Here is a 26775-nt window from a genome sequence, read left to right as displayed (position 1 = left end):
CCCCAAGCTTCATTTGATCCCATTGAGGCCTAAATGACATATTCTAAAACACCCACTATCCCTGGCCTTTAAAAGAGTAAGGCTTTCAAGGCTTAAGAGAAAGGTGACCATATGTCCCAATTTATACATGTTATCCCAGTGTAATTATTAATAGTGTCCCTTTTACTGTTAAAAGTGTACCACTTGGACAATAAATTATATGGTTACCCTACCTAAAATAGACCAGCTTCTATTTCCCTCAGGCTGCACTGAGCTTAAGAAATCATTCCATTTCATCCTTACACTCTTGGAATTTAGCTAAAGGCCGATGTTCTAATGCTTGCATGGCAGAACACATCTATTCAGTGCAGAAATATGCTGATTATTAGCCAGTATAATATGGCTGCTGGCTGACTGTGACAGAACCTGATGAGATGGGTCAGAGCATCAATCAACAGTCCCTTCCCTCATCTCATTCTCGTTGATCTCTGCCACTAGGCCTGTGTTTTGTGGAGAAAAGGAATGCTGATATTGAAAGAAGGAAGTCTATTTCTGCCAACATTTTCCATTTCTCTTTCCTGGATACTTATGGGGCTATATCTGCCAATAGCTTTAACATACAAATCATATCCAGCAGCCATTTTATAGAATTGTTGCAAATTTCATCACAGAGAGACCTTCATGTTGGGTAGGTCACCTCAAGAGATCTGGATTCCAGGGATCTCAGTCTTGCTGATGACTTGATGAAATTCAGGAGCTTGGAGTCCTCAGGTGCATATTTGTTCAGAGATGAGGGCCTCTTTAATCTTTGTAGGCCTTAGACTTCCCAGTTCCACACTGTGCATGGTCTGACTAATCCACCAAAGTCCACCTACTAGATGGTTCAAAAACAGCATAAAGGGATGTTTAGGTGAAGTTCTGCAAGTTGGAGTTGTCTTTTTAGCCCTTTTATTAAAACATTTTTCTCTCCTTCCTTACCCTCCTTCCCTCTCCTGCTGTTTTGTGACTGTTCTTTCCTAACTTCACAATTCTTGATGGAGACAGGAGGCTATAACCTTGCCAACACGGCTCGATGCTGGACATACTTGACCGGGGTCATCCTAGGGAAAACACTATCCTCTGAGATCCCAGATCATGAGGTAAGTAAGGCTCTGACAAGTCCTCTCTTCTTTAAGGGGAAGAGCTGAGTCATTCCACCTAATCAAAATCACGTCCTCACCGCTCAATACCATTTTGTTGAGAGACACTCCAATAACAATAACATACTGTCTTGGCAGAATAGTGGACTCTTGTTCCAAAATATCCAAGACCTTCTGCCTTTTTTACAAGAGATCTCAAAGGCCAACTAACTTTAATTTCTCAATTAATCACAGAGACTGTGGGAAGGGGTCACCTGTTCACACAAAGAACTCTTTGGAATACGTGCATATTTTCATCCCCTAGTCTCAAAAAAGAAGGGGAAATATTTTAAACACATAAGCTGGGTTCTTGTCTATCTTTAAAAAGTCCCATAGGTGGATGTCACACCTGTGTTCTTTGGGGTCAGTCCTGGTCTTTCAGTTTCCTTTGACTAAGATAAAAGTTAAGAAACACATAATCACCACAAAGACATGTCTGGTGTTTTTCCAGTGATTAGTGGCCCACAGAGGTGCCATGTGAAAGGTCATTTGAACATTTACCATTTTCTTTAGTCATATGAGATGGGCTTTACACTTCCCGGAACAAAGATGTCTATTTTAGTTTTCCCAAAACAGGTTAACAGAAAGCTGTCTGAGACCTGTGAGTATACTGATTATCCCTTATCTGAAGGTGTATTCCTTCTCTTCCCACCCACCCCCACACTTGGCAGGAAGCATGTTATCACAGATCAAGATGTGTAGTTGTAGACCTTAGATTATGTGACTTATAATGAAGCCAATGTGTGAACCAGTACCTGCAGCCCCACTTTCTCAAGCCATTCCCAGGAGTAGAGATGGTACTTTGGTTACGTTTTTATTCCTACCAGATGCAGAATCTGTATACTTGGGAACATTATTCTTTTTAAAGTTACTATTATTTTTTAAAAATTAGAAACAACCTAAACGAATTTCCTTCCAATTTTCTTCTAACCACAAATGAGATATAATATGTATCTCTGAAAAATCACTCAACGTGTTTAGAATACAAATTGAAGGCATGCTATAATTTGAGACAATTTGCTGGTGTCAGGGTTAATAGAAGTTTCTTTTCTTGACTTGACTTACCTTTGTTCAGTATTTGGAAGCTTTATGAAATATAAAGATAAGCGAACAAATTACATTTGTGAACAAATGTAATCGCTATTATTGCTGTGGGACTATCTCAGATTGTATTGTAATTTAAAGTATTGAGACTTTAAAACTGATCAAGTTATGTCAAAAAAGTTTTAAACTATAGGAGCTTGAATTGAGAATGAGTGTTCTGTTCCTAGGAAACAGTGCAAATCCATAGATTCATCTGTCTTAAAAGGTTGATAAAATTTTAATAAAGATGAATACTGCCTCTGGTACCTGGAGAAACTATGTGCCTGAATGGATGTGGGCTTGGCCTTATAGATAGACATGTCCTATCTTTATGCTGGCATATTCTGCCAGATTAAAAAATATATAATGTATGCCAGTTGCCTAACACAGTTCTTGGCACATGATAGGCACTTGTAAAATGCAAGTTTTCTCCTTCCCCTTTGCATGCTCCTAACAACTCCTTATACCCAGATATTTATGACTTTGTCATTCATAAATGTGTCCAAACCCTTTTTGAATCCCTTCTGTCATATCCTTCTGGTACAAGAAATGTGAGTCATCCAAGAAGGAACAAAGAAGAAAATTGAAATGACAGTCTTCCCTGTACAATAAGATAACATTTTAATGAAAATTGCCAAAAATAGACTGCACAGTGTGAAGGCATATATAAGTTTTGTGCCACAATACATAGTTGCACACAAATATCCTTGTGGTTCTGTGTAATCAGATCAACAAATGATAGGTCAAAAAATATTTACTGGGCACCCATTGTGTGCCAGGCACTATGATAGGTGTCTTGGAAAATTCAAAGACACTGAAACCTCATCTCGTCCCCTACCTCAAGCAGCCTGGGAGGGAGGCTGGTATAAGTTCTGGAGAGGTATGTAGATATACAAATAATTATGTTACAGAGCATAGTAAGAAACACAAGACAGTAGGAACAATGACTGTGGAGATGTGCATCAAATATGAAAGGGATTCAAAGGAGTGTACAAAATACCCTGCCCTCCAGGAGCTGAAAATATAATTGAGAAATCTAGTCAGTGAAAAGGTCAAGATAGTGCAGCAGTCAGCTGCAGTCTGGCTGACCCCCCCCCCCACTGTCTTCACTTTCAGTCTTGGGCTTTTCTTCTTCTATGTCCTGGGATAATAATCTTCCTCTTCCAAATGCTCTTTCTCCATCTCTCTATTGTCTTCCTAGGTCTAGCTTCAAGCCCCATGCCTTTAAAAAATCCCTTACCTAAATATACCAAGGCCCTTTGAGCTCTTCCTTCATATTCAGTTATTCCTTCATTCATTTAACAAATATTCATTGCATCCCTACTACTTGCCAGGCCTTATTCAGACTTGAATTCAGAGATACAAAGACTAGCAAGTAAAACCAGTGCCCTCAAAAATTTCACCATCTGATAAAGGTGACAGAACAATGTGCTCAAATCCAGGACAGTTGAGGAGAATAGAAGAAATGTTTCACCAAGACTTTGAACTAAATCATGGAGGTTGATTGAGAGTTTGACAGGTAAAGAAGAGGGAAAGACATTCTAGGCAAAGGGAAGTGGGATTGGAAAGGACCTGGTCCTCATGGGACCAGTGAGAAGTTTGATAAAGTAGTAGAACATAGAGTTCCTAAGGGAGAGTGGGAAGGATTAAGGCTTGAATGAAAATTGGAGCCACATTATGAAGAGCCTTGAACACTGCACTAAAGAGTGTATACTTTATTTCTGTGAAAACAGATGAACTTTCGTTTTTAGAAAACTTAGTAGCACACACAAGACAGACTGCAAAAGAGAGAGACTTGAGAAAGGCAAACCTGTTAAGAGGTTCCAGTACACTCCTATAACATAGTCTATACTATTCATTTGGTCATCTGTATTTTGGTTGTCTGTATTCCCCCTCAGTGCTTAGCACAATATCAGCCACCCATCTTGTTGGTGTTCATTGTTTGAATGAACAACTGAATAAATGAGTGTTTTAATAATAAGGATCTCAACATTCACATGGTAAAACTCTTTTTAAGATGGAAGAATTAGAAGCCTTTTGCTGAAAAGACTTCCAGTAGCAAATACCCATCCTTTGCAAGAAGTACCAGGTATCCCAGCTGTAGGAAACAGATGTGCCCATGGGAAAACACGAGATTGCCAACTGAGGGAAGGGAGTTGAGAAGACAAGTCTAGCACAAATATTAGAAGTAATTAATGGTGAGATTTCAGTCATAGTTCTCATGAGATATAAAACCAGTGATGTCATAAAGCCAGTGATCAGGGAGTTGGTCCCAGCTCAGGAATTAGGGAGCCAAGTTTGCCAGCCAGGCATGGAGTAAGGAAGCAATCCCAGCTGGAAGAAGATCTGAGCCCAGGTTGGAAAGAGAGGAAGGGAATCTGCCCATAGGCTGGCTCAGGTATCTCTACCATAGAGAAAGCCCAAAGGTGGCATGAGGTCCCATAAAAAGACCAGTACAAGGCTACTTTAGCAAATTACCCACTCCATGTAATAAAGCTTATGGACTATCATATATAAGAATGTTCTGTAATCCAGTAATACTATTTGGATCCTATGATCTAGGATAGAGTATGGCAGTTATGTTATATAATATATTCATATATACATATATGTATATGTATGTGCATATATATCAGGGATATGTATATACCTGAATCAGATAGATTTAGTAACAAAATTTAGTGAGTGAAAAATATTTACTTAACCAGACCATTTCTGATGGACTGGTTGGATAAACTATGCATGATTCATATGAGGAAATATATGTAGCCATTGAAAATAATGATTTATATACAAGTGTAGATTTATATACAAGTGTATGTTATGGGTGTAAAACAGTCTTGCAGTGCATCTGTAGATTGTACTGAATCTATAGATCAATTTTGGGGAGGAATAACATCTTAACAATATTTAATCTCTCAATCCAAAAATTTGCTATATCTCTCCATTTTCTTAAGTTTTTAATTTCAAATTTTCATTTATACTTTTCAGTGAACAAGTCTTGCACAAATTTTGTTATATTTACCCTTAAGTATTTCATGATTTTGATGTTATTATAAATGGTATTTTTAAATTTCAATTTCCAATTGTTTGTTGCTAGAATATAGAAATACAATTGATTTTATATTGATCTTGAATAATGTATCATTGCTAAACTCTTTAGCTCTAGTAGCTTTTTGTAGATTCATTAGCATATTTCATGTATACAAACATGTCATCTGTGAATAAAGAAAGTTTTACTTATTCCTTTACAATCTTTATGACTTTTATTTCTTTTTCTTGCCTTATTACACTGGTTGGGACCTCCAATATGATGTTGAATAGAAGTGGTTAGAGCAAACATCCTTGTCTTGTTCCCGATCATAGGGGGAAGCACTTAATCTTTTACCGTGAAGCATGATGTTAGCTGTTGGTTTTTTCATACATGTTCTATATTAGGTTGAGGAAGTTCCCTTCTAATCCTAATATACTGAGAATTTTCTCACAAATAAGTGTTAAACTTTGTCAAATGCTTTTTCCTCATCTATTGAAATGATCATATGGAGTCCTCTTATTCTGTTAATACAGTAAATTGCATTAATTATTGCTTTTTAAATGTTAAACCTTGCATTGTTGGAATAAACCCTAGTTTGTCATGGTATATTATCCTTTTTATGTATTGCTGGATTCAGTTTGGATTTTTGTGTCAATGTTGATGAGGGATGTTGACTTGTTTTCTTTTCTTGTAATGTCTTTGTCTGGTTTTGATATCAGGGCAATGTTGATCTTATAAAATGACTTGGGAAGTGTCCCCACCTCCTCTTTTTTTCTGAAAGAGTTTGTAAAATTTATACTATTTCTTACTTAAGTATTTGATAGAATTCACCAGTGAAACATTTGAGTATGGGGTTTTCTTTGTGGGAAGGTGTTTAATTATGAATTCTATTTCTTTAATAGTTACATAGCTATTCAGATTTTCTATTTCTTCTTGCTTCCATGTTGATAATTTGTCTTTGAGGAATTTGCCCACTCACTTATAATATTCTTTTATTATTGTTTTAATGTCTGTAGAAGCTGTAGTGATATCCCTTCTTCCATTCCTAGTATTCCATTCCTGTTTTTCTTGATCATTTTAACTTGTGATTTATCAGTTTTATTGAACTGTATTTTTTTTCAAAGAATCAGTTTTTTCATTGACTTCATTTTTCTCTTTTCTATTTTATTATTCTGTTCATATCTTTGTTATTTCCTTCCTTCTACTAACTTTGTATTGACTTTTAGTTCTTTTTCTAGTCTCTTGCGATAGAAACCTAGTTTATTGATTTTAAACCTTTCTTCTTTTCTAATACAAGAATTTTATGCTATAAATTTTCATCTAAGCACTGCTATAGCTGCATCCCAGAGATTTTGATGTTTTCATTTTCAGTTGGTTCAGAATATTTTCTAATTTTCTTCTTTGATGAGTTATTTAGAAGCATGGGTTTTTAAAAATTAATTTCCAAATATTTCAGGACATTCCAGATATCTATTTACCTTCATTTTAGTTTAATTCTGTTGTGCTCAAAGAACATACTTTGTGTGATTTCAGTCATTTTATGTTTATTGGAGTTTGTTTTACAACCCAGCATAGGATCTATCTTGGTGAATGTTTCACGTGCAGTTTGCAAAGAATGTGTATTTTACTGTTATTGGACAACATTTTTTATCATTATCAATTAGGTCAGGTTAGTTGAGAGTGTTATTTATGTCTTCTATATCCCTATGGATTTTGTCTGCTTGTTCTGTCACTTGTCAAGAAAGTTGAAATCTCCAACCATGATTTTGGATTTGGTAATTTTTCCTTTCACTTATGTTGGTTTGGGCTTCATGTATTTTTGAAGCTTTGTTACTAGATATATACACATTTAGGGTTGTTATATCTTCTTGATGAATTTACCCTCTTATTATTATGAAATACTGCTCTTTATCTCTGGTAATATTCCTTTCTCTGAAGTCTACTTTGTCTGATTTTAATATTGTCACATCTGTGCCGATTTTATTATTATTTGAGTGGTGTGATTATTATTATTATTTGTGTGGTATATCTTCATCTGTTCTTTTACTTTTAACCTATTTGTGTTTCCATATCTAAATTGAATTTCCTGGGGCGCCTGGGTGGCTCAGTCAGTTGAGCATCCAACTTCGGCTCAGGTCATGATCTCGCGGTCTGTGAGTTTGAGCCCCACGTCAGGCTCTGTGCTGACCGCTCAGAGCCTGGAGCCTGTTTCAAATTCTGTGTCTCCCTCTCTCTCTGACCCTCCCCTGTTCATGCTCTGTCTCTCTCTGTCTCAAAAATAAATAAACGTTAAAAAAAATTAAAAAAAAAATAAATTGAATTTCTCATAGACCACGTATAGTTGGGTCATGATTTTTTATCCAGTCTAGTCTGACAGTCTCTGCCTTTTGGCTAGAGTGCCTACACCACTTATGTTTGCATAAATTATTTATATGTTTATATTTAAGTCCATCTTCCTATTTGTTTTCTATTTTCCCATCTATTCCCTGTTTCTATTTTCTTGCCTTTTTCAATTAAATGAGTATTTTTAAGGTTCCATTCGTGTCCATTATTTGTCTATTATCTATAACTTTGTTTTGATTTTTCATGGTTGCTCAGGGGTTTACAGTATACATTTCTAACTTATCATATTCTACCTTCAAATAGTATTACACTATTTAATGTATAATATAGCACCCTTATTACAATGTTCTTCCATTTTTCTCTTTTCCTTCCCTTGTGCTATTGTAGTCATATGTTTTACATTTGCAGGTGTTATAAACCCACGATACATTGTTATTGTCTTGCTTTAAACAGTCAATATATTTAAAAAGAATTTTAAACATTTATTATTTAAAATAAGAAAAATAAACCCAGTATACATTAGCACAGATAACATGTTATGATTTTTTAAAAACAACTCTACTTTGTGGGGTGCCTGGGTGGCTCAGTCGGTCAGGCGGCCGACTTCGGCTCAGGTCATGATCTCGCGGTCAGTGAGTTCGGGCCACGCATCGGGCTCTGTGCTGACAGCTCAGAGCCTGGAGCCTGTTTCGGATTCTGTGTCTCCCTCTCTCTGACCCTCCCCCATTCATGCTCTGTCTCTCTCTATCTCAAAAATAAATAAACGTTAAAAAAAATTAAAAATAACTCTACTTTCCAAGTCAAAAATATTTCATGAAAAGAATGTCATTGCTATATATTTTTGCATATCTCTATAATGTCTGGCTTAATAAATGACAGGTTATCTCTCATACCAGCTTCTACAATGTGTTATGTTGTTTTTCTTAAAGTATATGAAGAAAATCCACCTTCACATAGATATGTAGTTGGAAAAGGGAAGAGTATTTCAATAACCTTTACAGATAATTGTGGATATTCTTTGCTACTACACAAAAAGTCTACAAATGGTAGTTTCTTAAAGGTTAATGCTGTGTGGAATCTGAAACTGTATCAGTGAATTTTTATATACTGTTACATTAAAATTCACTTGTCATCTTGTACTTTGAATAGGTATTTGGCCCATCTTGTACATATCGACTATTTGGAAAATATTGGTTCACTAAATTATGTGAATATTTCAAATGCTGAAACATTTTTTGCACTGTCAAAAATTACATTAATATCAGCACTAATCTCATTTAAACAAAGCTTAAGTTTGGCGAAGCTGTTAAGCTTACAATGGCAAAATGAAGTTTTCCAAAATTTTAATTTTCACTCAAAAATGTAAATACCATTATTGGCAAAAAATTATGTCCATTGTTTATCCTAAAGGCTCACTTCATTTTTGAGAAGTATCTGCCAAATACCCAAGTATTGAATGATGGTTTTTCTATCAGTTTTTCTCCCAAGTAAAAATGGTATTCCATGAAAAGTGGCTAGTTAAGCCATGACTTAATTACAGATATGTTATTCTCAATACAACCACAATAATGTAGTTTATAACAGAAGCACCTTTTTTGTACCTCCTATTTTGTGACACAGAATATTAAATCCAGGATCAAGATTTAATAATTTTTAGTGCTTCACCAAGGACATTCTTAACTGAAATCGATTTTTTTAATGTGATTACATGGCAGTATAAAGAATACAGTAACTATTGGTATACTTTGGTTCTACTGCCTTAATTTATATCATGGTAGCTGCAGTTTTACCTACTATTGCTTTTGTACCTCCATGCAAATATAAACAAAGTTGCTCCAGGAGAAACCATGAGATTCAAACAAGTTGTTCAGCACTTTAATATTTCACAAGTGACAACCACTTGTGTTTGTTGTCAACCATGCACAAAGAAAAAGACTTCTTCAAAGACTAGTCACTGCTGATACCACATGACTGCAAGCCAAACAAGTCCAGCCACATTTGTAAACTTGTCTGTAAAGTGAAGTATAATTATGCAAATAAGATAATGATTAAGTCTTCATGTTTAGAGCTAAATGTTTAAATAAACAAGTTACTGTGCCATTGAAAAGAGGCATTACTATGGTTATTTTACTAACTTTTCATTCAGTAGGCATTGAGAAATGTCAACTATTCAAAGCTTTATTGATCTCTAAACTATTATGTGCATTGCCCCAGTCTATGTAGTCTGATGGCTTGTGCATAAGATGCTTCAGTGACTTATTCTAGTTTGAAAAACTCTTAACAACTTTTGATTTTTAATAAGCTCATCATGTCTACACTTAAAATATCCCATTTCTTTCCCTTTATGAATAAATGATCTAAAAATGATGCCACAACTTAAGTAGCAAATTATTCTGAAATTATGTGAAAATGTTCCATGCATAAGACACTATAAGGTAAATTAATTACATATATAAAGGTAATTTTAATCATAATTTCATTCTTTGCTTACAATTTAACCATGTCTTTGAAGTCAATGTCTTCCTACCATGAGTCAAAGCCCTCCCTGATACTTCAGTTTCATCTTTTTCAGCTTCTTTAAACATAGATGTTACAGCTCTGGTTTGAGACAGCAAGCCTTCTAATCTCATTTTATTAATCCAACAATCCATATTCTTATGTTTCTATCTAAGTGGAAGCAAAATTCTGGGATTTCAAAATAATGATTTACTAAACAATACAAAAAGTTATAGAGATTATAGAAGGTGTAGCTAAGGATACTTTTTCCATGTCCCTCTTGTGTTTAGGGAGTACAGGAACTGGTCATGGTGCCAGCACTTCAGAGCAAAGAGCTGAAAAACAAATGAAGGGATGGAAGAGAAGATCAAGAGCCTGACCAGGCAAGAAGTCTCAAAGTAGGGGAACCTGTTGTATGGGCCCCATCAAGGGGTGCAGGGAGGCTAGATAGCTACTCATACCAGCCACAGGACACAGTGCTCAGACTAGAATGCCCCAGATATGAGCAGCTTTGGACCATACACCCAGTGCCCCGACCTGAGCTGTGCCACCTTTTGACTGGACTGTGTTGCTCCACTTACTACTCTGCCACCAGGCTGACAGCCTCCCTCATTCCTCCATGGGCTTTAGTGGCACTCCTTTGCAGTCAGCACATATGCAGCCACCACTGGACATGCTGCTCCCAATGCGGCCCTAAATTATCATTTAAAGAAATTAAAAGATAAGTAAGAAAAATTTATTTATTTATTCATTCATTCATTCATTCATTTAGAGAGAGAGAGAGGACAGGAGAAGAGAGGCACAGAGAGAGAGAGAAATAGAATCCAAAGTAGGCTCTGTGCTGACAGCACAGATCGATGCAGGGCTCAATCCCACAAACCATGAGATCATGACCTGAGCCAAAATCAAGAGTTGGACTCTTAACCACAGAGGCACCTCGAAAATTTTTTTACATTTACCCATATATTTATCCTTTTCAGCATTTTTCAATCCTTTGTGTAGATCCAGGTTTCCATCTGGTAAAAGTTACATTTTCTCTAAGAACTTCAGCTAATTTTGTATTAAAATGTAGGTCTGTTTGCAACAGATTTTCTCAGATTTGTTTGAAAAGTCTAGTTTGTCTTAATTTTTAAAGACATTTTTAAAGATATTTCTCTATTTTAAGATATAAAGTTCTAGGTTGTTAATTGTTTCTTTCAGAACTTCGCATATTTCCTCATGAGAAATCTGTAATCATTCTTCTCTTTGTTCCTTTGTATAATACCTGCATTTTTTCCCTCTGGCTGCTTTTACCATTTCTCTTTGTGACTAGTTTTCAGCATCTTGGTTATAGTTTGCCCTGGTGTGGTTTCTGTGCGTGTGTGTGTGTTTATCCTCTTTGGAACCCAAAGCTTCTGGGATCTGAGGGTTTGTAGCTTTTATCAAATTTAGAAATATTTCAGCCCTTATTTCTTTTCTGTCCTTTCTTTTTCTCCTCTACTACTGAGACTCCAGTTAGACCTATGTTAGACCTGTTGTATTGTCCCACAGGTCACTAAGACCCCCCCCCCTTTTTTTTTTATTTCTGTGAGAGAGAGCGAGAGAACATGAGTGGAGGAGGGGCACAGAGAGGGGGAGACAGAATCCTAAGCCGACTCTGCACTGTCAGCACCAGCCTGATGCAGGTCTCAAACTCATGAATCATGAGATCATGTCCTGAACCAAAGTCGGACACTTAACCAACTGACCCACCGAGGCACCCCAAGAGACCCCTTTTTTGTCTTTTATTTCTGTGATTCATATTGAAGAGTTTCTCTTGCTTTGCCTTCAAGTTTATTGATCTTTTCTTCTGCAGTATATAATTGCTATTAATCCCATCCAGTGAATTTTCTTTTCAAATATTGTATTTTTCATTTCTAGAACTTCTATTACAAATAAAAAACCTTCCAAGTAATAAAATCTTTAAAAAATATATGACCAGGAAAAAAATTGTCCATTTCTCTCTTCACTGTGTTCATATTTTCTTTACATCCTTGAACATATGGAGCATATTTATAAATAGCTGTTTTAAGGTCCTTGTCTACTAATTCCCTTATCTCTGTAATTTCTGAGTCTCTTCCTGTTGACTAATTTTTCTCCAGGATATAGATTGTATTTTCCTGCTTTCTTGTATGTTTAAAATTTTAAATTGTATATCCAACATTGTGAATTTTACATTGTTGAGTGCTGGATTTTTCTTTTGTATTTATTTAGAGGATTGTACTTTTTTTGATACACAAGTTATTGTGGATCAATTTGATCCTTTTGAGGTTTGTTTTTATTTTTTTTATTTTTTTTAAATATGTAATTTATTGACAAATTGGTTTCCATACAATACCCAGTGCTCATCCCAAAAGGTGCCCTCCTCAATACCCATCACCCACCCTCTCCTCCCTCCCACCCCCCATCAACCCTCAGTTTGTTCTCAGTTTTTAACAGTCTCTTATGCTTTGGCTCTCTCGCACTCTAACCTCTTTTTTTTTTTTCCTTCCCCTCCCCCATGGGTTCCTGTTAAGTTTCTCAGGATCCACATAAGAGTGAAACCATATGGTATCTGTCTTTCTCTGTATGGCTTATTTCACTTAGCATCACACTCTCCAGTTCCATCCACGTTGCTACAAAAGGCCATATTTCATTTTTTCTCATTGCCACGTAGTACTCCATTGTGTATATAAACCACAATTTCTTTATCCATTCATCAGTTGATGGACATTTAGGCTCTTTCCATAATTTGGCTATTGTTGAGAGTGCTGCTATGAACATTGGGGTACAAGTGCCCCTATGCATCAGTACTCCTGTATCCCTTGGATAAATTCCTAGCAGTGCTATTGCTGGGTCATAGGGTAGGTCTATTTTTAATTTTTTGAGGAACCTCCACACTGCTTTCCAGAGCAGCTGCACCAATTTGCATTCCCACCAACAGTGCAAGAGGGTTCCCGTTTCTCCACATCCTCTCCAGCATCTATAGTCTCCTGATTTGTTCATTTTGGCCACTCTGACTGGCGTGAGGTGATACCTGAGTGTGGTTTTGATTTGTATTTCCCTGATAAGGAGCGACGCTGAACATCTTTTCATGTGCCTGTTGGCCATCCGGATGTCTTCTTTAGAGAAGTGTCTATTCATGTTTTCTGCCCATTTCTTCACTGGGTTATTTGTTTTTCAGGTGTGGAGTTTGGTGAGCTCTTTATAGATTTTGGATACTAGCCCTTTGTCCGATATGTCATTTGCGAATATCTTTTCCCATTCTGTTGGTTGCCTTTTAGTTTTGTTGGTTGTTTCCTTTGCTGTGCAGAAGCTTTTTATCTTCATAAGGTCCCAGTAATTCACTTTTGCTTTAAATTCCCTTGCCTTTGGGGATGTGTCGAGTAAGAGATTGCTACGGCTGAGGTCAGAGAGGTCTTTTCCTGCTTTCTCCTCTAAGGTTTTGATGGTTTCCTGTCTCACATTTAGGTCCTTTATCCATTTTGAGTTTATGTTTGTGAATGGTGTGAGAAAGTGGTCTAGTTTCAACCTTCTGCATGTTGCTGTCCAGTTCTCCCAGCACCATTTGTTAAAGAGGCTGTCTTTTTTCCATTGGATGTTCTTTTCTGCTTTGTCAAAGATGAGTTGGCCATACGTTTGTGGGTCTAGTTCTGGAGTTTCTATTCTATTCCATTGGTCTATGTGTCTGTTTTTGTGCCATTGAGGTTTGTTTTTAAAAGCTCACTTAGAGTAGACCTTGAGTAACCTTTACACTAGAGCTAATTTAGCCCATTTTGAAGGAACTGCTTCTCTCAAGTCCCTACTGATGCCCCCCTTTATTCATTGAGGTCTCTCCACTTTGACCTTATGTGAACTTTAGGGAGTGTTTCTCTTACAACTTCTTAGTAATTACTTCCCTGGAAATTTTTTCTAGATTCTTTGTGAGGTTTTACTCTATCCATATTCAGATTTGTATTCATCAAAAGACTCAAGGGGACCTCTATGCATATTTCTAGTACACTTGTTTTTAATTTTTTTAATGTTCTTACTTCTGAGAGACAGAAAGAGAGAGAGAGAGAGAGAGAGAGAGAGAGAGAGAGAGATAGCACGTGAGCAGGAGAGGGGCAGAGAGAGGGAGACATAGAATCTGAAGCAGGCTCCAGGCTCTAAGCTATCAGCACAAAGACTGATACGGGGCTGAAACTCATGAGCTGTGAGATTATGACCTGAGCCGAAGGCAGATGCTTAACTGACTGAGCCACCCAGGTGCCCCTCTAGTACGCTTTTTATGGCTTACCTCCACCACCACAATTTCTAACCACCTTTAGGAATTCCAATCTCTGACTGATCTCCTCAGAGATTGTTAGACTCTGTTGGGATCCCCCACCACTGCATCACAGTCCAGGGATTACCTCCTGGCAGAAAACTGAGGTAATCATAGGGATCACCTTATTTGTATTCCTTTTCTCTCAGATTACTATATTGTGCTGCATATTGTCCAGTGTCTTTAAAAAATTTTCCTATATTTGGTAAATATTCTAGTTGTTTCTAAAGAGAAAATAATTTCATATCCTCTTTCCCCTCATACCCAGATGCAGAACCCTTTTACTTATCTGCTTCCAATTTTTTTCTGCCTTCATTTTTGAAAAATATTTTTGCTGGATATAAAATTCTAGATGGACATTTATTTTTCTGGCTCCATTTTTTTTTAATGGAAAGTCAGTCTTGTTTTTATCATTGTTTCCCTGGGTATACTATGTCTTTTTCTCTGGCTGCATTTATATATTTATCTTTGCTTTTCAGACCATTGACCATGATGTGCCCCAGTGTACTTTTTTGTGTTTATCCTACTTGGGATTTCCTGAGTTCCTTGGTCTGTGGGTTCCAGTTTGGGATGTAATTTGGAAAATTCTTGGCTGGTATTTCTTGACTCATTTTTTGCCCTATTTCCATCTCTCCTATCTTTCTGGAACTCCTGTTAACATGTATTAGATTGATTGATACCAGGTGCACCTGGGTGGCTCAGTCAGTTGGGCAACCAACTCTTGGTTTTGGCTCAGGTCATGGGTCTGAGCCCAACATCAGGCTCTGCACTGTCAGTGCGGAGCCTACTTAGGATTCTCTCTCTCTCTCTCTCTCTCTCTCTCTCTCTCTCTCTGTCCCTTCCTTGCTTTCTATCTCTCAAAATAAATAAACTTTAAAAAAAGATTGATTGATACTGTCCTGTAAGTCACTGAAGTGCTTGTCTTTTTTTTCCAATATTTTTTCCTCTATGCTTCAATTTGTTTAATTTCCACTGATCTATCTTCAAGTTTACTAATCCTTTCTTCTTTAGTATTTAGTCTGCTATTAGCCATTCAAATTAATCTTTTATCCCATTCCATCCAATTATTTTTTAAACTTCTTCATTCTGAAATAATTTTAGATCCACAATTGTAAAGATAGTACAAAGAAGTCTCATGTACCCTTCATTCAGTTTCCCCCAATAGTAATATCTTCTCTTATATAAGTATAGTAAAATATCAAAACCAGGAAATTGACATTGGTATAATCCACAGGCCTTATTCAGATTTCATCTATTTTACACACACTAATTTTTGTGTGTATGTGTGTGTATATTTAGTTCTATGAAATTTTATCACATGTATAAATTGTTGTAACCACTACCACAGTCAGGATACAGAACTGTTCCATTACCACAAAGACCTCCCTTGTGCTACTCTTTTATAACCATAGCTGCCTTCCCTTCCCTTAACTCCCTAATCTATGGAAGCCACTACTCTGTTCTTCATGTCTATATATTTTTTTTCATTTAGAGTATGTGGTATAAATGGAATCATGCAATATGTAACCTTTTGAGATTGGCTTTTTTATACTCAGGATAATTCCCTTGATAGCTGTCCAAGTTGTCCAATGCCTCAATACTTTATTCCTTTTTATTGCTGTAAGGGGTGCCTGGGTGGCTCAGTCAGTTAAACCTTTTTATTGCTGAATAGTATTCTACAGTATAGAAGTACCATAGTTTGTTTAACCATTTATCCACTTAAGAACATTTGGGTTGTTTCCAATTTGGGACTATTAAAATTAAACATTTGTGTACAATTTTTGTGGATGTAAGTTTTCATGTGTCTGGGATCAATACCAGGAATGCAGTTGCTGGATCATATTATAGGTATAGGTTTTCTTTTTTATGAAACTGCCACTCATGCTTTTTTATTACCATTTACATATTACATCTTTTTCTATAATTTTTATTTCAATTTCTCTATATCATTATAGTTGAAGTGACTTTCTTATAGACAAAATATAATTGAGTCATGTTTTTTCTTTACCCATTCTATCAATCTTTTTTAATTGGTGTGTTTAGATCATTTGCCTTTCATGTAGTTATTGATATGTTAAGACTTAAGTATGCCATTTTATCATTTATTTTTTGTTTATTCTGTTTTTCCCTCCTGCCTTCCTCTGGATTACTTGGACATTCTTTTTTAAATTCCATTTTAATTTATCTATAGTGTTTTTGAGTATATCACTTTGTATAGATTTTCTAGTAGTTGCTTTAGGTATTAAAATATATATTTTTTGTATATAGGTACATATATGTGTGTGTGTGTATATATATGTGTATATATATACACACACACACACACACACACACACATACACATATCAACATTTTGCCACTTTGAGTAAACTATAGCAAACTTACCTGACTTTATGTCCCTTTACCTTCCTCTCTAATATAATATTTTAAAATTTTACCCTATATACATTGAAAACCACAACAGAAATTGTTATAGTTTTTGTTTCAACCATCAAACATAATTTTCAAAATTTAGGTGGAGAAGGAAAATGTGCTGTATTTAGCCATATTTTTATCATTTCTGTTGTACTTTCTTCCTTCTTAATGCTTTAAGATTTATTGTTTTTTCATTTCCTTTCTGTTTGCAGAATTTCCTTTGGCCATTCTTTTAGGGTAGAATTGATGAAGACAAATTCTCTTTGTTTTCCTTCATCTGAGAATGGCTTGATTTCTCTTTCACTACTTAATGATATGTTCACTGGCTATAATTTTGGGATATAAGGGTTTTTTTTCAGCACTTAAAAATGTGCCTTTTCCTTCTGGCCTCTGTGGTTTCTGATGAGAAATTCATTTTCATTTGAATCATTATTTCCATAGAGGTGAGAATGTAAAGTGATGCCTTATTTCTCTCTACCTGCTTTCACAGTTTTTATTTTTGTTTTTTCTCCTTATGTTTCAGATACTTAATTATGATATGTCTTGGAGGAATGGATTTGGGGGGGTGTTATTCTGTTTAGGTTTCATTGAGCCTCTTGATTATGTAGGATTATTCTTTCACCAAATTTGGGGAAGTTTTAGCCATTATTTCTTTGAATATTTTTTAAATGTCATCTTTATCTTCTTTTGATATTCTGATGACACAAATGTTTGACATTTTGTTCTTGTCCTACAGGACCCTAAGTCTCTGTTTATTGTTTTTTTACTCTGTTTTCTCTATGTTGTTTAGACTGGGTGATCTATTGCTCTGTTTTCATATTCAGATGCTTTTCTTTGTTATCTCCATATTTTTGTTAAGCCCATCCAGTAAGTTTTTTTATTTTGATTATTGTATATTTCAGTTCTAAAATTTCCATTCTTCATGTTTTCTATTTCATGGTTGATACTTTCTATTTTTTATTGTGTTTCTAGCATGCCTGTAATTGCTTCTTGAAACATTTTATAATGGCTGCCTTAAAATCCTTGTTGATAATTCTAACATATATGTCATTTTGGTGTTAACATCTGTTGATTGTCTTTTCTCATTCAAGTTGAGATTTTCCTGATTCTTTGTATGATGAGTGGGTTTTTATTTGAACCTGGAGATTTGGGGTCTTGTTTTATGAAACTCTGGCAACCCTGAACTCTGTGCTCTGAATTCTCAGGCTAATAACCCTGTAGCTAACTGCCTGAGCTCTACCACACATCACATAAAATATAAAAACTGTGACTCCAACCCAGTGTAGTTCCTTTCTTTCAAGGGTTGAATTCCCTCTAGTTTCTGCCTGTTTGGGGGGTGCTCTCTAATACCTTCAGTTTATCATGATGGTTATTCTGATGTAAGCTATTCTATCATTACCAGAATCCAGAAGTCAGGATTTACTTTTCATTGTATAACTCTTCAAGTTTTTACCATGTATGTATAACTTACTTTAAAATGTAAATAAATTGTTGAAATTAAAATATAAAAATTAAATGAATATATTTATCAGAGAGACCTGTTTTCATAGACCAGCTCCAGGGAATGATCATAGTACCAATATAGATTAGACAAGTTGAGAAAATTATTTTACCAGTCTGTCCCTCAGGTCCATCACCTATAAAATAGGGATTATTGTGAAGATTAAATGTATTTGTCTACACAAAATGCTTAGTACAGTGACTGGAACATATAAGTAATATATTTAAATATATTACTAATATGTAGTAAACAAATAATACTAATTTAAATTAAATTTTAGGCATTATTATTGTTAATGTCAGAAACATTGGTAAAACCCACAGCCAAGGACCTGTTTCTTCTTAGTCCTTCAATACTGAGAATATGATCCCTAATAAGTGCCTAACACATTTTTTAAAAATGTACATGGTGCTGCTGTATTGGATGCTATGCAGATTTAACCTAATAGCCCTTGCTGACACAGAGAGCTCAGGGAAGAAAAATGCTGAAAACATATCAAAATGAAATATTATCATTTTATATGAACAAGTATGAGTATAATTAGATGAGTGCTAGAAATTTTACATTTGAGTTTTATATTTAGATAAGGTCATTGTACCAGACATTCAGCAAATGATCCTCCTATTGCAGAAAGGCTTGACAGAGGTAGGATTTAAAAACTGTTTGAATGAGAAAAGAACTTAACACTTATTAAGCACCAATTATATCCCATGTAAGCATATCCATGTTATATCCTTTATATATATATTATCTTATTTATGTCTCTTAGCAATTCTGAGAGGTATACATTATTCTCTCACTTACCAATGAGAAAAGTAAGACTCAGAAAATAACTTGACCAGGATCAGCTAGTAAAATAGCAGAGCCAAGACTGACTCTCAAAATTTTCATATTTCTGGGATTATACTTTTTCTCTACTTTCAATGATAACACCCAGGATTTGGGCATAAAGAAAACATGGGAGGAAAGTAACAATTTATTAAACATGTACTACTTACCAGACAACAAGCTACATGCATTATTTCATTTAGTTTTCAAAGAATTACTTTATTTAATCCTCACAATTCCCTTCTGAGAGGGAAGAAAAATAACAGTTTTTGAGTATCTGCTCTGTGCCTAACACTTTACTAGGGCTTATATAAATTACCTCACATGGTCTCCAAACAGCCCAGTGAAACCTGTATTATCCCTACTACTAGAAAGAAACCAAACTGAACTTCCACCACACTTGCCTGCCTCCTAAGGTAGCCCTAAAGGGCACCCATATTTTTAAGCCCTTTTAAGCATTTTGCAGAACATATATTCTGCAAAACATGACTTTTTAAAATATAATCCACACAACACAGAGGTCTCTCCATACCAGTGGCTTTTTAATCTTTTGGGTGGTAATGGACCCCTGATGCTCCCTCCTTCTAGATAAATGCTTACAATTACACAATTTTAGATACAAGTTTAGAACATTCAGCAATTTCCTAAAGTCCATCAATGGATAGATTCTTTGAAATAAACAAAAAAACAAAAATATGTTCTAAAGAACAGAAATAAATCTTAGAAAAAAAGAGCTTATTAATGGCTTCAATTATTAAGTTTTACAAATCCTATAGAACACTAACACCTACATTTGGCCATTGTATTATGTTTCACAAAGTTAGATGATAGTCCTATTTCTCTTTTGTTTTTGTTTTAGTATTGGCATTATTGACTTTTCTTGTGGTATATAATTAATTGTTATGGGGAGACTGGGAATCCTGTGCATTCACAGGATACTGAGCAGCATTCCTTCCCTCTACTCACTAGATGCCAGTAGCACACTCCCTGCACAGTTTGACAACCAAGAATGTACCCAGACATTGCTGAATGTCCCCTGAGGGTGAGGCAAAATCTTCCCTTATTGAAAGCCACTGGTTTGTAGTAATTATATTTGTCGTTCCTGAGTCACTCACAAGCATAAAGGGACTAAGAACCAGACTTTTAAAAGTTTATCTTTTTCTTGCTTGATTAAGCTCTCCTACAATACTTCTCAACTGTATTGGGCAAGGTGATTCATCTCAACAATTACGTGTCTAGCTAAAGTTACAGTTTCTCTTACCTAAGAGACCAACCATATAAGAAAGTTTATATGCCCCCCCTGCTTTAGTAATTGAATGATTGACTTATCAAGTCATTAAGTCATTCAGGGAATATTTACTGAATGCTAACAATTGCCAGACATTGTGCCAGGTGCTGAGGCTATAGTGGTGAGCAGTGTAGCTGTGGTCCCTGCATCATGGAATGTGCAATCCAGTGAGGAAAACAAACCACAGAACAAGTAAAACATAAGTGAAAATCATTATAAATTGTGATAAGTACCATGATGGAAGCACAAAGAGTGCAGAGATAGAGAAAAATGGATGTACACACTAGCAGAGGCCTCTCTGAAGATGTGACATTTAAGGCTAAACTTAAAGGATGAGAAAAAGCCAGCCAGGTTAAAAATAAAACAACTAGAGGGCTAGTGTCTGAGGCAGAATAGGCAGCCATATGCAAAGACCATGAGGTAAGAAAGAGTTTGGTGTGTTCTGGGTACTGAAAGAAGTCACTATAACTAATGCTAGTCACTAAAGGATTAGGGTTATAAAATGGAATAGGCAGGGACCAGACTCTACAGGGCCCTGTAGGCCATGGCAAGAAGTTGGTACTCATTCTTAATAGAGTGGGAAGCTACTGAAGGCTTTTAACCAGGAGGGGTACTGTGATTTGATATATGTTTTAAAACTACTCTAACTGTTGTGTGGAGTGGGGAGGTGGCAATAATGGAAGTATGGCAGAATGGAGGTTCATCAGTTGAATTTAAAAAAAATTTTTTTAATGTTTATTTTATTTTCTTGAGGGAGAGACAGAGCGGGAGCATGGGAGGGGCAGTGAGAGAGAGAGAGACAGAATCCGAAGCAGGCTCCAGGCTCTGAGCTGTCAGCACAGAGCCCAATGCAGAGCTCAAACTCACCAACTGTGAGGTCATGACCTGAACCAAAGTCGGACACCCAACCGAATGAGCCACCCAGGCACCCCTAAGATTGATGACAGTTGAGAGATGATAGTGGTGCAGTGGAAATGATAGAATGACATATTTTAGAAAACAGTAAAGATTCCACCAAAAAACTACTAGAACTGATAAATGAATTCAGTTAGGTCACAAGATACAAAATCAATGTACAGAAATTGGTTTCATTTCCTTACACTAATAATGAAGGAGCAGAAAGATAAATTAAGAAAACAATCACATTTACAATTGCACCAAAAATAATAAAATATCTAGGAATAAACTTAACCAAAGAGGTGAAGACCTATACTCTGAAAATTAAACATTGATGAAAGAAATTGCAGATGACACAAAGAAATGGAAAGACATTTCATACACATAGGTTGGAAGAACACATAATGTTAAAATATCTATACTACCCAAAGCAATCTACAAATTTAATGTGATCCCTATCAAAATACCAACAGCATTTTTTCACAGAGCTAAAACAAACAATCATAAATTTGTATGGAAGCACAAAAGACCCCGAATAGCCAAAAGAGTCTTGAAAAAGAAAAAATAAAACGGGAGCTATCACAATTCTAGACGTCAAATTAGATTACAAAATTGTAGTAATCAAAACAATGTGGTACTGGCACAAAAATAGACACACAGGTCAATGGAACAAAATAGAAAGCTCAGAAATAAACCCACGATTATATGGCCAATTAATCTTTAGAACAAGCAAGAACATGCAATGGGAAAAAGTCTCTTCAACAAATGGTGCTGGGAAAACTGGAAAGCTACATGCAAAAGAATGAAACTGGACCACTTTCTTACACCATACTCAAAAACAAACTCAAAATGGATTAAGGATCTGAATGTGAGACCTGAAACCATAAAAATCCTAGAAGAGAGCACAGGCGTAATTTCTCTGATATTGGCAATAACAATATCCTTCTAGATATGTCTCCTGAGGCAAGGTAAATAAAAGCAAAAATAAACCATTGGGACTACATCAAAATAAAAAGCTTTTGCACAGCACAGGAAACAACCAACAAAACTAAAAGACAGCCTACAGAATGGGAGAAGATATTTGCAAATGACCTATCCAATAAAGGGTTAGTATCCAAAATATATAATGAGCTTTTATAACTCAACACACACACACACACACACACACACACACACACACACACTAATCCAATTAAAAATGAGCAAAAAATGGAATATTATTCAGCCATTAAAAAGGATGAAATCTTGCCATTTTCAATGACATTGAGATCTGGATTATATAATACTAAATGAAATAAGCTAGTCAGAGAAAGACAAATACCATATGATTTCACTCATGTGGAACTTAAAATTTTTTTTAATGTTTTTATATTTATTTTTGAGAGAGAGAGAGAGACAGAATATGAGCAAGGGAGGGACAGAGAGAGAGGAAGACACAGAATCTGAAGAGGGCTCCAGGCTCTGAGCTGTCAGCAGAGAGCCCAACGCAGGGCTCGGACTCATGAATGGTGAGATCATGAACTGAGCTGAAGTTGGATGCTCAACCGACTGAGCCACACAGGTGCCCCCATATGTGGAATTTAAGAAACAAAACAAACTGGTGCCTGGGTGGCTTAGTCAATTAAGCATCCAACTCTTGATTTCAGCTCAGGTCATGATCTCATAGTTCGTGAGATTGAGTCCTGCATCGGAATCTACACTGACAATGCAGAGCCTGCTTGGAATTCTCTCTCTCCTCTTTCTCTGCCCTTTCCACCCCCACTATCTCTCTCATGTAAATAAACATTAAGAAAAAATAAACCAAATATATTAACAAAGGGAAAAAAGAGAGACAGGAACCAAAAAACAGACTCTTAACTACAGAGATCAGAGGGTTACCAGAGGTGTGGTGGATGGGGGGGATAGTTGAAACATGTGAAAGGGATTAAGACTAAATGTACCTTGATGAACACTGAGTAATATATGGAATTGTTGAATTGCTATACCGTATACCCAAAACTAATATAACATTGTATGTTAACTACACTGGAATTAAAATAAAATTTAAAAAGAAAGAATGACATATTTTATAGATAGAATTGACAAAATACACTAATGAATTAGATGTAGAAAGTGAGGGAATGGAAGAATCTCAAGGTTTCTGAATCAAACATTTAGGTGGATAGTAGTGGGATTTATTGAAATGGGAAAGACCAGCTTGGTAAAAGAGAAAGAGAGACATTCTTTTCCCAGTCAGGTGAGCCACAAATGTGGGTACCTACCTAGTTATTCAATGAAAAAAGAAGCAATTCAGTTCAACAAAGATTTATTAAGCAACTATTGTATACTGGGTATGATGCTATGTTCTGAGGATACAAGGAAGTAGAAGACATGTCCCTTTGTACAAAGAGCTTACAACCCAGCAAAATATACAGAAACAAAACAGACCACTTCAATTGGCTCCGTTGAGTGCTAAGTTAGAGGCATGCACAGAGTATATAAAGTCACAGAAGAGAGCCAGTTAGTCTGATTGGGGCAGGAATGTGGGAGTCATGGAAGGTATCCTGAAGATGATGTCAAAGCCAAAGACTGAACTGAATATTAGCCAGACATATAAATGTGTGAAAGTATAGGGGATTGAGGAAACAGCAAAGGGAAGGCACACAGCCATTAAATAGCATGATCCTTTAGAGAATTATAAACAATGAAAATTAATAGAACATAAACTTTAAACAAGGCAATATTACTAGAACATAAACCATAAGGCAGGAAATGGAAGGAGATGAGACTAGATACAAAATATTGGCAAGGGTTAATAATTATTGAGCACCTATTATATGCCAGGCAGTGTTCTAAGTACCTCACATGGATATTTCATGTAATCCTCATAATTCTAATGCAAATATGGAAACTAAAACAGAAGGAGCTTGTTCAAAGTTGTACACTGTCAGAGCTGAGATTCAAACTAAGCAATTTAACTCCAGAGCCAGTGCTTTTAACCACAGAAAGTTGTAAGTGTCATGCTAAAGAACTGAGAATGTACCTGTTGACAGTACTAAGTCATGGAATGGCAGTGAATGGTCAGATCTATGTTTTCATGAGATGGATCATGATAAATTTGAGAGAGACCAGGCTAGAGACTGTTACAATACATCAAACAAGTGAAGAGAGTTTGAAGTAGGGATGGAGGCAAAGGAAATATTTAAGAAATTTTTAGGAGACAGAATTAGCACAACTTGGTGATTAATTGTATTCTGAAGGTAAAGGAGAAGGAGAAATCTAGAAGGTCATCATGTTTTCTGGTTTGAATGACTAGATGATATTAGTGTACAATGAATAGAGGAGGAAGAGGATTATAACTGAACCATTTTTTACATTGAGTACTAGGTGCCTATGGAACACCCAAGTATATTTGACCATGATGCCGTTGGATACAAGTTTGAAGTCCAGGGGATAAGTCATAACTGGATATAGATATGAGTATTATGAGCATGTGGTTAAAACTCTATGAAAGTAAATGAGATTACCCATGGAGAATGTGTAAGGAGACCATAGGGCCATTGGGGGAATCTTGGAGAATTTAAGGTCCCTTAAACCAAGAATCTTGGTATAAGGGACCAGCAAAAATGAGCTCACAAAGAAGACTAATAGTATGTTAAGGATAAGCAGTATAACACAAATTAAAATCATGGACTCTAGACCCAGTCTGTGTGATTTTATATCGTCCAGGCTCTGCCACTTAACAGCTATATGACTTTGGGCAAGCTACTTCTCTAAGCCTCAGTTGTTTAACGATTAAATATACATGAAATGCATGTAAAACCCTTAGAATAGTGCCTGATAAACACATAGTAAGCATTAGCTAATACTTATAGGAAGAAAATCAGAGTAGGATCATGCAAACCAAAGTTGAAAGTTTAAAAGATGGAGAGAATTCTGAGATGTGTCAGATGCAACTGAGAGATCCAATAAGCTAAGGACTTATACATATGAACTAGATTTGGCAAAATAGAAGCTTTGGTGACCTTAATAAGAGGAATTTCAATACAGTGTAAAGGGGCAGAGGTGAAACAATAGTAGGCTGAGTGGTAAATCTAAGGTAAAGAAAATGACAGCAATAGGCACAGCTAAATCTTTCAAGAAGCTTGGTGTTTAAGAAAAACTCTGAAGTAAAGTAGAAATATGTATAAGGATGCTCACCTCAGCTTTTTTTTATGATAGAGAAAAACTTGAAATTGTCCTAAATGTCTAAGAGTGAGGGGATGAAAGGTCAATAGTGGGATTGGGGAAAATGGTAAATATTGGAACAGTAATTGAGAATAGGAGAAGGAGCTGACCAGAGACGAGTAAAAGGATAATGAAGAAGCTTGGAAAGTGGATCTGAAATTCAAAACCATGGATTGGTGATACCAGTCTATCCAGTGATAGTTTCCTTTAATGGTGATAGAACAGAGAAGGCAAATAGCAGAGGTTGATTTGGAATGGTGATTATTCCAGACAGATGAGGCAAAAAGACAAAGGTTGAAGGTGATGTTGAAAGAGGATTCAAGTGTATAATAATATGTTCTAGGCTGGATGTGAGGCCAAAAGGAATCAGACAAACAAGGAGGAAGTAGGGATCAGGGCACTGGGGTGTCTCCATGAAGTAAGAAAACAGAGTGGGGTGAAAGCACAAGAGAACTGGTGGGGCCAGAATTTGGACTCCAAATATAAGATCTTGCAGGCAGCATGGTTGAAAGGGCATAGATTTTATAATCAATCAGACTGGAATTTGAATTATAGTCCAATATTGAATAGCTACATGCCTTTAGACAAACTCCTTGAAATCTGGAAACTTCAGTTTCCTTATGTGTAAAGTAAGTATAATGACACATATCTCAGAAAAACTGGCACATGGACATAGTTTAATAATTGTCAGCCCCTTTTTCTCCCACTCAGCATTTATTGAGCACCAATTATGAAACATTCTTTTCTGGGGATATCAAGATAAAGGTCACTTCACTTCCTTTTAGGGACTCATGGTTTAGCAGAAGTGACATAAATACAAAGAGGTAAATAACAATACGATGTAAACCAATAAATTACAGTTCCAGTTACCATGTACAATACGAACAGTATGAAGACAGTGCTGTGGGAACACAGTGAAGGTGTGACTAATAGTGCCTGATGGAGTGAGGGAAGGCTTCCCTACAAAGCAGTTCACAAACTCAATTTTTAGTTATAATGTTGTTTGAAAGAAAGTATCAGGAAATTGGGAAATGACACTTTAAAGGGGGAGCAGCACAGAGGCATTTGCTTTTATTTTCCTAGACCATATTCCAAGGGGCAAGAGGTTCAAAAGAAGCTGTTTATTCAAGGAAATGACCTGTGCAGGTCTGTTAACTTAAAAGTAGTATGTAAGGAAGCGAGAGATATTTAAGGTGACTGAGAGGAAAGGAAGTGATCAAGAGT

At 36.0% G+C, this 26775-nt stretch overlaps 1 protein-coding gene across 6 annotated transcripts in view; it reads left to right on the top strand.

Moving 5' to 3' along the window:
* The window catches only part of HDAC8 (histone deacetylase 8), a 235802-nt gene that overhangs the window by 100617 nt on the left and 108410 nt on the right, over positions 1 to 26775 (top strand). For 5 of the 6 annotated variants that reach the window (XM_047844370.1, XM_047844372.1, XM_047844366.1 and 2 more), the window contains one exon: positions 1024 to 1118. In XM_047844370.1, coding sequence (XP_047700326.1) covers positions 1024 to 1118 — 95 coding nt within the window. Of the gene's footprint in view, positions 1 to 1023; positions 1119 to 10403; positions 10582 to 26775 lie in introns of those variants that run through there. The other variant, XM_047844369.1, reaches the window with a different exon arrangement.

The sequence above is a fragment of the Prionailurus viverrinus genome, chromosome X (genome assembly GCF_022837055.1).
Source record: "Prionailurus viverrinus isolate Anna chromosome X, UM_Priviv_1.0, whole genome shotgun sequence".
Lineage (NCBI taxonomy): Eukaryota > Metazoa > Chordata > Mammalia > Carnivora > Felidae > Prionailurus > Prionailurus viverrinus.
The sequence above is the reverse complement of the archived record's forward strand: the minus strand, read 5'-3'. Positions and strand labels throughout refer to the sequence as shown.